The following is a 14,036-nucleotide window of genomic DNA, read 5'->3' on the forward strand; positions in this document are numbered from 1 at the left end:
ACCTTGGTGCAAGTGGGTGAAATTATTTCAGTTATGGATGGTTTAATTTCCTTATTTGAATCAGGACACTTACTGCAGGCATATTGGCTTGGAGTTCATGTTTATAAATGATGTAGAACAGTGCCAATGGATCAGACAGAAGTTTGAGACTCCAGAAATCTTGCAATTTACCAACAAGGAGAAAAGAAGACTGTTGGCTAGGCTGGTCCGTTCAACAAGGTATGAGCTAAATATATTTAGTTTTATTAATAAAAATATTTTAATATTTCAAATATGTCAAACACAAAAGATGCAAATTAAACTCTTGCTTAAGATAGCTTTAGCTGAAGTAAGTTGACTGTAGTCACGTTTAAACTTATTTATGACATTTTATTTTTGTTTCTTTGAAAGTAACAGTGAGCCTTTATTCAAGCTTGCGTAAGCAAATACCACTTACTTTACATAATATTTGTATCATTGTGCTATTTAAATTATAACAGTGGATATCTTGTGGGGTTCACAGGTAAATTTGCTATATTACAGCAATAGGCAAACCACAGTCATGTTCAGGCAAGACCATTGTAAGTATGAGAAAATGCAAGTGGTTTGCCTGAACATGACTGGTTTGCCTATTGCTGTAAGATAGCAAATTTACTAAAGCAATGCATGAAATTAACTGACTCGTCAAAATAATACGCAGTTTACTTACACTCTCTCTCCTTTTTGACTCTTTCACTTTGATTTTGGGGAAAATATTGAGGGATTGGTTCACTTTTTTCCCTACTTGCTCCTTCCTCATTGGTTATCGACTGAATTGAACTGCTTTTCATTTGTTCATGTTTAGTCAACAATCAGGTATTTGATGAATTAAGATTAGTCCTCATTTTGGCCAGTCACTAATTATTGCCCTACAGATGTGGGATATCCTGAAGTCTGTCACTTTTGAGGTGTGATGTGATGGCCACAAGCTAGACGTAATCACTGATGGATATCCCAAGGCGTGCCTTACACGTCAGAGAACACTGTTATATAAAAGGAATGTTACACCAAATCAAACTCAGTCAGTATTTATTTCTCTTTCTCTACCTGTCTTTCTCTCACTTCCGCTCTGACACACACACACAAATAATTATATATTGTAAATAAAATTGCTATGTCTGGCATGCAATTTTGTCACAGTTTCTGTGACTTTGTGGCCTTAATGGTGCCTTAGCAGCAGAATAATACATTGTGCATTATATAGTATAACACTACTGTTAATATAAAACAGAGCAACACCTGACAGGTATGGGCAACACAATGGAATTTTTTTTTTATTCGTTCATGGGATGTGGGCGTCGCTAGCAAGGCCAGCATTCATTGCCCATCCCTAATTGCCCTTGAGAAGGTGGTGGTGAGCCGCTGCCTTGAACCGCTGCAGTCCGTGTGGTGAAGGTTCTCCCACAGTGCTGTTAGGAAGGGAGTTCCAGGATTTTGACCCAGCGACAATGAAGGAACGGCGATATATTTCCAAGTCGGGATGGTGTGTGACTTGGAGGGGAACGTGCAGGTGGTGGTGTTCCCATGTGCCTGCTGACCTTGTCCTTCTCGGTGGTAGAGGTCGCGGGTTTGGGAGGTGCTGTCGAAGAAGCCTTGGCAAGTTGCTGCAGTTCATCCTGTGGATGGTACACACTGCAGCCACAGTCTGCCAGTGATGAAGGGAGTGAAGGTTTAGGGTGGTGCATAGGGTGCCATTCAAGCAGGCTGCTTTGTCCTGGATGGTGTCAAGCTTCTTGAGTGTTGTTGGAGCTGCACTCATCCAGGCAAGTGGAGAGTATTCCATCACACTCCTGACTTGTGCCTTGTAGATGGTGGAAAGGCTTTGGGGAGTCGGGAGGTGAGTCACTCGCCGCAGAATACCCAGCCTCTGACCTGCTCTTGTAGCCACAGTATTTATATGGCTGGTCCAGTTAAGTTTCTGGTCAATGGTGACCCCCAGGATGTTGATGGTGGGGGATTCGGCGATGGTAATGCCGTTGAATGTCAAGGGGAGGTGGTTAGACTCTCTCGTTGGAGATGGTCATTGCCTGGCACTTGTGTGGCGCGAATGTTACTTGCCACTTATGAGCCCAAACCTGGATGTTGTCCAGGTCTTGCTGCATGCGGGCACGGACTGCTTCATTATCTGAGGGGTTGCAAATGGAACTGAACACTGTGCAATCATCAGCGAACATCCCGATTTCTGACCTTATGATGGAGGGAAGGTCATTGATGAAGCAGCTGAAGATGGTTGGGCCTAGGACCCTGCTCTGAGGAACTCCTGCAGCAATGTCCTGGGGCTGAGATGATTGGCCTCCAACAACCACTACCATCTTCCTTTGTGCTAGGTATGACTCCAGCCACTGGAGAGTTTTCCCCCTAATTCCCATTGACTTCAATTTTACGAGAGCTCCTTGGTGCCACGCTTGGTCAAATGCTGCCTTGATGTCAAGGGCAGACTCTCTCCTCACCTCTGGAATTCAGCTCTTTTGTCCTTGTTTGGACCAAGGCTGTAATGTGGTCTGGAGCCGAGTGGTCCTGGCGGAACCCAAACTGAGCATCGGTGAGCAGGTTATTGGTGAGTAAGTGCCGCGTGGTAGCACTGTCGACGACACCTTCCATCACTTTGCTGATGATCGAGAGTAGACTGATGGGGCGGTAATTGGCCGGATTGGATTTGTCCTGCTTTTTGTGGACAGGACGTACCTGGACAATTTTTCACATTGTCTGGTAGATGCCAGTGTTGTAGCTGTACTGGAACAGCTTGGCTAGAGGCGCAGCTAGTTCTGGAGCACAAGTCTTCAGCACTACAGCCGGGATGTTGTCGGCGCTCACAGCCTTTGCTGTATCCAGTGCACTCAGCCGTTTCTTGATATCACGTGGAGTGAATCGAATTGGCTGAAGACTGGCTTCTGTGAGGGTGGGGATATCGGGAGGAGGCCGAGATGGATCATCCACTTCGCACTTACGGCTGAAGATGGTTGCAAACGCTTCAGCCTTGTCTTTTGCACTCGTGTGCTGGACTCTGCCATAATTGAGGATTGGGATGTTTACAGAGCCACCTCCTCCCGCTAGTTGTTTAATTGTCTACCACCATTCACGACTGGATGTGGCAGGATTGCAGAGCTTTGATCTGATCCGTTGGTTGTGGAATCGCTTAGTTCTGTCTATAGCATGTTGCTTCTGCTGTAGTCATGCATGCATGTAGTCCTGAGTTGTAGCTTCACCAGGCTGGCACCTCATTTTTAGGTAGGCCTGGTGCTGCTCCTGGCATAGTCCTCTACACTCATTGAACCAAGGTTGAGCCCCTAGCTTATTTAGCATGGTGATAGTGCCACACAACACGTTGGATGGTGTCCTCAGTGCGAAGACGGGACTTCATCTCCACGAGGAATGTGCGGTGGTCATTCCTACCAATACTATCATGGACAGATGCATCTGCGACAGGTAGATTGGTGAGGACGAGGTCAAGTCGGTTTTTCCCTCGCGTTGGTTCGCTCACCACCTGCCGCAGACCCAGTCTGGCAGCTATGTCCTTCAGGATTCGGCCCGGTTTATCAGTAGTGTTACCGAGCCACTCTTGGTAATGGACATTGAAGTCCCCCACCCAGAGTACATTCTGTGCCCTTGCTACCCTCAGTGCTTCCTCCAAGTGGTGCTCAACATGGAGGAGGACTGATTTGTCACCTGAGGGAGGGCGGTAGGTGGTAATCAGCAGGAGGTTTCCTTGCCCATGTTTGACCTGATGCCATGAGATTTCATGGGGTCCAGAGTCAATGTTGAGGACTCCCAGGGCCACTCCCTCCTGACTATATATCACTGTACCGCTACCTCTGGTGGGTCTGTCCTGCCGGTGGGACAGAACATACCCAGGGATGGTGATGGAAGAGTGTGGGACGTTGGCTGAAAGGTATGATTCAGGGAATGCCCATTAGTGGGTCTGTCAGAGTGTTATATAAATAGCTGATCTCTTGTGGCGTGGCTCATGCACTGTATTTCGAGGTCCCTCTTTCTCTTTCTGTTCCACCCTGATTCTCTGTATGGCTACCAGGTTTTTCTTTAGTGTCTATAGGGTATAAATTTGCCTTGGGCAGTGTCGCAAACCAGGCGATCGCAAATCAACAATCCATTTTGCACTTTACCCAATTTTTCTTTTTTCGCCCTCAATGGGAATGAAAGTTGGGCGGACTGTAAAGCGGGTTGCCAATAAGCAGGCTTCCAATTCATTACCGCCTATTTTGGGTTACCACCCAAGGCTAATTTATACCCCAGTATTTCATTGTGTCCAATACTTTTTTTCACTCTCCCTGTTGCTTGATCTCTCAATCTGCCGATCACTCTAAGTCTTTCTTTCCCTCTATTTCCTCTCTCCTGTATGTCTGTCAATGTCATTGTGAGACTCTTATGTTCCTTTTGTTGATGTATCAAATTTCTGTGTTTTGCCTTCCATAAAACTCTACACAGCAAGGTGGCATTCAGTGAGAGGTGGGTACTGGGATCAGGTGTGAACATGCACGGGTGAGAGGGAAACTGGGAATGCTTAAGTGGTGTTGAGGCCGAAAGAGAATGTGGAGGCTCAGACCTGGGGGTAAATTTTAACTGAGAGCCGGGAAGGGAGCAGGGGGGCGGTGGGAGGAGTTTTTTGGGTGCGAAACCCGGAAGGTGAATGGGTGGGTCATAATGAGGCCCATCAATTTCACTTCCGGGTTTTGCGCCTGGCAGGCAGCCTGATTGATTGATTGGCTGGCTGTCGGCCAGGAAGGCCTGCTGTAGCAGGCCGCAACTGGGGATCAGAGGGAGGGATCATAGGCCGTGGAGAAGATCAGGGGGGTGGGCTGAGGAAGAGATCGGGGGGCTGATGAAGTGATTGGAGGCCTGGTGGAAACGGGGCAGTAGTGGAGTTAAAATCAAGGTGTTTGACTTCCCACCCCCTTCCCACTCCGCCGCTATTTTAATTTGGACCTTCTGGGCGGCCCAGGCACTCGCTTAAATCAGGCAGAGCCTCATTAATCCTTGAAAATCGGGGTCCTATGAAATACATAGGCCCCTGATGTAATTTTAAAGGCCTACCGAGTGCACGTGGACGCTGCACTCAATAATGATGATAATGATTATGGCTTTGGCCCTGTGCATGTGGCAGTGGATGCATTAACTTATGTAGCAGTAAGCAGTTCAGACAGACCTGGAGTCCATAATTGGACAAAAATGGACACAGACAAAGAAGATAGTTGGAGGGGACCATAATCATAATCATCGGTATGGCTCTGGAAGACTTGAGTATCACATCTCCATGAAAGGGAAAATAAATCACTAAATTTAAAATATCTCTTACAAAACAGGTGCTATGCACTCAACTGGCAATAATTTTCATTGATGCCTGACCAATGAAAATTATTGCCAGTTGCGTATTATGGTACATTCAGCCAGTGCTAATTTTTAATAGCTGTGGCAAATCCAGATCTGGTCTGAAACAACAACATAAAATTAGTTAATGAAACTGCTCCACAACTTCTGCTATGTTATGTCCCTGAATTTTAAGATGCCTGTTAACAAGTAGGAAACCTGTAGCTCAGTTAAAGAAAAATGCAGATGTAGACGATGAAGCTACAGGTAAGAAGGATATTTACACGGAGGAAATCACTGTAGAAGTGGCCCCCAAGACATTCTTGTACACTGAGCTCAGCTTCCTGCACACTAAACAGAGCAACGCATAATAGTCCATATTCATTTATTTTCCTGCCAATACTATTCCTGAGAGCTCGTATCTAAGTTTATGATTTGATCTTCGGACCAAATTCCGATAAATAATGGAAGGGTGTAAAATTCTATTTCAGTTTGCTTTGCTTTGAGATTTAACTCAAATTTTCTGGAGCTGGTGGCAACTGTTGCATTAACAATCAGTTGAAGTAATAAACCATTTTATTTCACGTAGAAATATTTATATGATGCTCGATGCTGCATCTAGAAAGTAGTATTTAGAAGCAGATTTATACTGTATAGGGCATTTTTTTTTTGTGACGTCTGTAGGGGCAATTTTTAACTCCCTCTGCCTGGCCTGGTGGAAACGGGGCAGTCGTGGAGTTAAAATCAAGGTGTTTGACTTCCCACCCCATTCCCACTCTGCCGCTATTTTAATTTGGACCTTCTGGGCGACCCAGGCACTCGCTTAAATCAGGCAGAGCCTCATTAATCCTTGAAAATCGGGGTCCTATGAAATACATAGGCCCCTGATGTAATTTTAAAGGCCTACCGAGTGCACGTGGACGCTGCACTCAATAAAACCTGGTTAGTAAGAGGAAGAGGCCGCATAAAGATCAGTGTAAAGCCCGGGCTCTTTTTTTCCCCCACCGCTGCTCCGCCCACGCACCTATCTTCCTGCCAATCAAGTCAGCTTCCGGGCCATATAATACTGCAGCGGGTTACCCATTTGGGGCATACAGCTCGCTGGCAATGTGTTAATGAGGCCCCACCCTTAAAATGGGCCAGGCCTCCTGCCAGAGGCATGCTCTGCCGGCCAGCCGCCTGCTTGATAGTTAAAATCGCCTGTTCTTTGTTTTTAAGGTTTGAAGATTTTCTTGCAAGAAAATGGTCGTCTGAGAAGCGGTTTGGTGTGGAAGGATGTGAAGTATTAATTCCAGCTTTGAAGACCATCATTGATGTATCTATTGCCATGGGAGTAGACAATGTGATTATGGGAATGCCACATAGGTAAGACACTTCGTTTTCAGAAAACATTTGATGTATTTTTTTTTTAAAAACACAGATTTGTATAAAGTGAAAGATGTATGACGAGGAGCAGGAAAGCTATCTGATTTCCCTTTCGTCGTTTGATGCATACACCAATAGTAGTGCACCAAATGCTGGCCCAGATAAGATGGACAAACTCAGCATAGACTTGGATTTGAATTATTGGGTCTGTATGGTTCAGCTACCCCTTTTTACCAACATATCCACAGGGGGCAATTTTTTAAGAAGAATAGTGAAATACTCTCATCAACCCACCGCAAGCTGTTGTTTAACATAGGCATATGAACTCAAATTATAATGTTAGTTTGGGTCGATTTAGGCCACAATATGATCATCTTGTAGTTTGTTCTGTGCATGTTAAGGTAGCCAAGCCAATATGCGGCAATAGACAGTTCTCACTTCAGAGTCAGTTGAAGAGGTCACACGACAAGCTACTCCTTTGTGTAAAAACAGTATATTGCTTGAAACAAAACTTTTCAATAATGTTTTTAATTCTGTATAAATGTAATTAGGTTGAGAATATGATTTGTGTTGCTTATATTTGACTTTTAATATGCATTAGAATACTTCTGGGGGTGGAGGTATAAAACAGTTCCATTTATAGAAATGGAATGTTTCATTCAAACTTGATTGTTTTTGTAAATGTTTTGTTACAATTTTATTTTTGACAGATTTTTCACTTTTTGTCTTGGGGAAATGATTCCTCTTTCATGTTTTGAATTAAACCATACAATTTAAACAGTTTTGATATGTGAATTACAAAAGTTGCAAAGACAACTAGTGACAGTAAAAGACGAGTATGTTCCTTTGTTTATTTGTTTTAACAATTTTGGAGTTTTTTTTGCACCTCGTCTCATCCCAGTTAAATATGTTTAACATGAAGGAGAAAGGAATAGAATGGTATGTTGATAGGGGTAGATGAAGTAGGGGGGGAGGAGGCTCATGTGGAGTATAAACCCTGGCAGAGACCATTTGGGCTGAATGGCCTGTTTCTGTGCTGTCGATTCTATGTAACTCAATGTCACTTTTTTAAGTGTACTATAAAAACAAAATTCAGAAGAAGCCTCATTTTAAAAATCGAATGCTTCAATTTTTTTAGTACTTGAGTTTTCTTTCATATATGTACAAATATAGTGACACTGCAAATTTATAATTAAGTGGGAAGGAAAGTTTATGGCGATTGCTTTTTATTCGAAGTGCTCCTCTTACTTTTTAAAAAAAATTGCTGTTAACTGGTATGAAAGATTTTCTAGCCTCATGGAGAATTACATTTTAGGTCTCCTTTCCTCCAATTGCGCAAATGATGTCGGAATAGGAGTAAGCCATTCAGCCCAGGGAGTCCACTTTGCCATTTTGTTAACCATGGCCTTTTTATCTTTTTAATCCCAATTCCCTGCCTTTTTTCCATATCCCTTATTATTGTTACTTCACAAATAGATATTTATCTCCCTTTTAAACTCTTCATTTGACTTCACATCTATGGCTTTCTTGGGACGGTGTGTTCCACATTCTCCCAACCCTTTGAGGCAGTTTTTCCTAGATTTAGTACAAATTCTCATTATGTCTCCTTATTCTAGATTTCCTGCTGGAGGGAAAAGTCCTTCCCTATCTACCCTTCATTATTTGAAATAGCTCAATCCTATTTTCTTCTGCAAGAAATACAACTCGACTTACCCAGTCTCTCATCATAGTCCAGTCCCTTCATCCCTCGTATCATCCTGATAAATCATTGCTGGACTTCCTTTCTCCAAGGCCAGTAAATCCTTCCTGTGGTAGGGTGCCCAAAACTGAACACTGTATCCAACTGCGGTCTGACGAGCCCTGTGAATAATTGCAGTATTGCTTAGGTTGTGACATTGATATTGATTTAGATTGTGGGTGAATCATATACATTGCAGAGTAACTCTATTCCCTTCAGTGGGAGCTGGTATTTTGGACAGGTCTCGGGGAGGGGTGATCCTGAAGCCACCTGATCTCAGCAGCTGGGTATTAAATTCTGCTATAGTTCCTTACAATTTATGACTTTCTAATTTTGGCCATTTATAAAAACATATACTATAAATTCAAAGAAATGGATTTTCATACTTGTTAAAAATTTGAAAACCTTTCCAGAGGCCGTTTGAATGTGTTGGCTAATGTGATCCGGAAGGATCTGGAGCAAATTTTCTGTCAGTTTGACCCAAAACTGGAAGCTTCTGAGGAGGTGAGAATTAATCTCTTTTAGGCACAACGTTGTAATTCAGTGAGTTTCATTTGAAATCTGGTTTTGCCATTCCAAAAGTAGGCTGATGTTTATTTTAATTTTATGATAGCATGATTGAGAAATTTGCACATAAACTGATATTCAAACTGAGATCCAAATGTAATCCATTAAAAAGGATGTTGTGTTGTATTTTATTTAGATCTGTAAATTTGCATTTGTTTCTAAAATTAATCTGTGGAATTATGTGCATAATTAGCAGCCATTCATTTAAAATATTAACTAAACACACTTTTTATATTTAATTACTTGTGTAAAAAAACTAATTAATTTCACTGTTATAGTGATACAGTCCAAGTGCTAAAGATGTCCAGATCTGTTTCCTGATGCCAGCGAGCCCTGGCTGGTGATGATAACATAAAAGGCTGTGCAGACAAATTATTTTTGCCTGTTCTCTGAAATCAAGCTGACATCAAACAAAATGATGCATAATAAGGTGGAGGTTACACAAACGCAATTTTTATTCTAAAAAAAAACAAGACTTGTGACTGCAGACTTTCACAATCCGTACATTGGTTCACTTGCATCAAATGGGATATGCGTTGTGATTTATGCTTCACTACATGCTGGAATTGCATATCGAGAAATTGTGCTCTTCCAAGTCATGATTTTCCATCCATTCATTTTAATGGGCAGAAAATTACAGGGTGGGGTGCATAATTTCCTGCTGTGCATTCCCAGCATGTACACCTTGTAGTTATGCACTGCTGGTGTCTGTTCGCAGTACCAAATGGAAAATACCTCCTAATATTCTTGTTCCAAAATCTAACATGCTTGGTTTCCAGTGGAGAATGGGGGCATGGGCCATGTCAATGAATATGGCTTCATTTTTGTGTGATTAATTTTAGTTTGGTTACAGGAAATCAATGGAGAGAGAGGAATAAAACTTTTACCCCTCTCCCAAGAAAAACAACTTTAGAAAAAATCCCAAATGTTCAGAAAGCCCCCAAGAAACTTGTTTTAAAATATTTTTTTCAAAAATCAGCAATTAAGCCAATTGATATGAGGGCCATGTGGAATGTGTGAATTTAATATGCTGCTAATATCTTAGGATTTAATATTTCTTGTAGTTCTTATTTTGATTTAAATCTGACAGCAGCATATTGGCCTGGTATTTAGTGATTCTCCTCTCCATATTTCAAATATGAATAGCTGATGAGTTTTCTGGTAAACCGTCTCAATTTTTGAGATTGCCCAGTAGTTCGAGAAATTGTTGCTTTGGAACTGTAATTTCACAACATGTCTCCAATACTTGATGTAGCAGTTCTAAATGGTCAAATGAGTTGGCAATTCTGCCTTCAGTAGGTCAGGAATATTTTTCCTTGCCCCCCCCCCTTTTTTCCTTTATTATGAAATTACTATCCAAAAATCTAAAAATAAATCATGTTCTAATAGTGTTGAATCAAAGCCTAGGCATAACAAAAACTTCTGAGCAAAAAAAAATCAAATTCTAGCTTAAGGTTCCCCTACAAGATATCTATCTTTTATACAACAAAAGATTTATTTTATTGTTCAGTAATAGATAATTGTACACCAGCAGTGTCAAATATGTTTATTTTATTGTTTTGTCAAAAATATATTTAGTACTTTTGTAACATTGGGAATATAACTACACAGACAATTAAAGGTGCTTAAAATACCCATTTTTTAAAAAAAAACAGCAACAATTGTTTTGGTACTGGATTTTGCTTTTGCAGCTTCCATCAAATCTTGGATATTTGCTGCATTCATCATTTTGTTGGGTACAGGGTTTGTGATGCTGACTGCTGAAATTGTCTACAGCTCTCTGACACAGTTTATTTAAGAACTAACAGGGAATTAAGATCTGTTATATCAATAAGAGGAATCCTGTGCAACCTATTCAATGCATCATTTAGGGATCAGGAGATGTTAAGTACCACCTGGGTGTGTACCATGAAAGGATCAACCGAACAACCAACAAACACATTACCATGTCACTTATGGCAAATCCTTCACACCTGGAAGCAGTGAATCCAGTGGTACAGGGAAAAACCAAAGCAGAGCAGTTCTACCGTGGAGATGCCACAGGCAAACAGGTAAGGGGGAGCAGAACAAAAAATTACAAACCATTTCTGTTTAGCATTGACTTTTGTTGTGAATTAAACGACTTAATTGAGTTTAATATTCTTTTAGTTGACCTGGGGTTATTGACCTCTCTGCTAAGGGAAATAGATCCTTCCTATCCACTTTATCTAGGCCCCTCATAATTTTATTACAGCACCTTGAGGTAAAAGGTTAATTCAACGATGAAGTACAGCTATTCAACAACAACTTGCATTTATATAGCGTCTTTAACATAGTAAAACGTCATTCATAGAATCATAGAAAGTTTACAGTGCAGAAGGAGGCCATTCGGCCCATTGTGTCCGCTCTGGCCAAAAATGAGCCACCCAGCCTAATCCCAGTTTCCAGCGCTTGGTCCATTGCCTTGTAGGTCACGGCTCTTCAGGTGTGCACATCCAGGTACTTTTTAAATGAGTTGAGGGTTTTTGATTCTACCACCCTTTCAGGCAGTGAGTTCTAGACACCTACCACCTTCTGAGTGAAAAAGTTTTTCCTCAGCTCCCCTTTAATCCTTCTACTAATCACTTTAAATCTATGCCCCTTTGGTTATTGACCTCTCTGCTAAGGGAAATAGGTCCTTCCTATCCACTTTATCTAGGCCCCTCATAATTTTATACACCTCAATTAAATCACCCCTCACCCTCCATTGTTCCAAAGAGAACAACCCCAGCCTATCCAATCTTTCCTCATAGCTAAAATTCTCCAATCCTGGCAACATCCTAGTAAATCTCCTCTGTACCCTCTCTACTGCAATCACAGCTTTCCTGTAATGTGACCAGAACCGTATGCAGTACTCAAACTGTGGCCTAACCAGTGTTTTATATAGTTGCAGCATAACCTCCCTTCTCTTATATTCTGTGCCTCAGCTAATAAAGGAAAGTATTCCATATGCCTTCTTAACCACCTTATCTATCTGTCCTGCTACCTTCAGGGATCTGTGGACATGCACTCCAAGGTCCCTCACTTCCTCTACACCTTTCAGTATCCTCCCATTTATTGTGTACTCCCTTGTCTTGTTTGCCCTCCCCAAATGTATGACCTCACACTTCTCCAGATTGGATTCCATTTGCCACTTTTCTGCCACCTGACCAGTCCATTGAATATATTTCTGCAGTCTACTGCTTTCCTCCTCACTATCAACCACATGGCCAATTTTTGTATCATCTGCAAACTTCTTAATCATGCCCCCTACATTTAAGTCCAAATCATTAATATATATCACAAAAAGCAAGGGACCTCGTACTGAGCCCTGCAGAATCCCACTGGAAACAGCCATCCAGTCACAAAAACACCTGTTGAACATTACCCTATGCTTCCTGCCACTGAGCCAATTTTGGATCCAATTTGCCACTCTCCCTTGGATCCCATGGGCTTGCACTTTTTTTGACCAGTCTGCCATGTGGGACCTTGACCACAGGATTTCCAGTGTCTTAAATCTTCATTATCCTATGGAATACTTACATTTAACATGTAGACAGTGACATAGTTTGAGAAAAAACAGTTTTTAATATTTGTGAATATTGTTTTGCCATAAAACAGAGCACAAATATTTATGATCATTGCTAAGTTATGTACTGACTAGAATAATTTGAAAATAACTAGGTGTTTCTGAAACTGGTTTAAAATTCACTCAGGTACCTCCTACAAGGGAGTGGTTTACATGTGTATTATAATATATTCACTACTTCAGTATTTTTGAATTGGGAGTTAGTATTTCATTACTTTTGATCTGATGAAATTGATAGCACACTTCACAGTGAATATAAAGGAGTCCGATTTCTGAAACAGCTCTGCAATTTTTTTTAATGCAGGTTTTAAAATTTAAATGATTAACCAATTGAAGAAGTCTTTATTTTTCTGTCAAAATATTTAACTGCAAAACTAATGTTCAGTACAAGTGAAATATGTGCTAGAGTTTGAAAGAGGCAGCTCTTATTGTTGCATGAACTATTAATGAGCTATAACCACACACAATATTAATCTTACTTTAAACCATGCCTAGGCTGCACTGAAAATACCATAATCCAGGAAGAAAATGTTAACATAGCCAAAATGCCAATCTATTACATTGGTCATTAATTACTTTTTAGTTAAAATGACAGCAAAACATAATTTATACTCTGCACCTTATGATGCTGTTTAAGTAATGTGTACATATTTAGTTGAAGCCAAAATTTAAACAGTTTTCTGGAGAATTACCTTCTGTAAAATACAATATCATTAATGTATGGAGATTCCTATGTGTGATCTATTAGTGTTGATTTAAACAAATTAATAGCCCAGTTCATACCTTTCGGAAGTGGAAATCTGTATCATTTAGCATCTCATTCACTATCTCTTGGAATCTAGCAATTCTAAATAATGTCCTTAACTATCCAATTGAATTCAGAATTTTTCTTAGTTTTATACAATGGCATGCTTTAAGGACACTAGCTGATCAAATGGACAAAATTGGGAGGAAAAAATCTTTCTGTCTCCCTCTCTTTTTTCCCCCCCCACCCTGGATTTGCCTCACAATTTCTCTCTTTCTCTCAGGCTGTCTGTCAATCTCTAGCATGCTCTCCATGCCTCACATCGTGTATGCCTCTGCACGCTTTTTCTCTGTGTGTCTGTGTCTCTCACTCCTACAGAAACCTAGAGTCAGACTTGGGGCCACACAATTTATCTCATCTTTCCCTGGGTACGATTGTCCTTTCGAGCACCAGCCTAATCCTAAAACTGCCTTTGGAAGAGTCTAACCACTGCAGAAACACTGGGCATCTGGAGGAGCATGGAATAACCAGGGGGTGGGAGCTCAGTTTTTTTTTCTTGTGCGTTTTGCAGCAGGCTCTGGACACACTGGTACTAGTTGTTTTCTCCCCGTTGTTATCTAATTATCCTTGGTATCAAAAAAATTCAAACAACTTCTTAAAGAATTATTTAACAGCCACAACAACAACATCAAGAG

General features: G+C 41.2%; 1 protein-coding gene across 3 annotated transcripts in view; it reads left to right on the forward strand.

Annotated features, from left to right (window-relative positions):
* The window catches only part of LOC137304074 (2-oxoglutarate dehydrogenase-like, mitochondrial), a 92,453-nt gene that overhangs the window by 42,048 nt on the left and 36,369 nt on the right, over positions 1-14,036 (forward strand). For all 3 annotated transcript variants that reach the window (XM_067972527.1, XM_067972526.1, XM_067972528.1), the window contains exons 6-9: positions 65-219; positions 6,559-6,705; positions 8,857-8,947; positions 10,882-11,061. In XM_067972527.1, coding sequence (XP_067828628.1) covers positions 65-219; positions 6,559-6,705; positions 8,857-8,947; positions 10,882-11,061 — 573 coding nt within the window. The remainder of the gene's footprint in view (positions 1-64; positions 220-6,558; positions 6,706-8,856; positions 8,948-10,881; positions 11,062-14,036) is intronic.

The sequence above is a fragment of the Heptranchias perlo genome, chromosome 36, assembly GCF_035084215.1.
Source record: "Heptranchias perlo isolate sHepPer1 chromosome 36, sHepPer1.hap1, whole genome shotgun sequence".
Lineage (NCBI taxonomy): Eukaryota > Metazoa > Chordata > Chondrichthyes > Hexanchiformes > Hexanchidae > Heptranchias > Heptranchias perlo.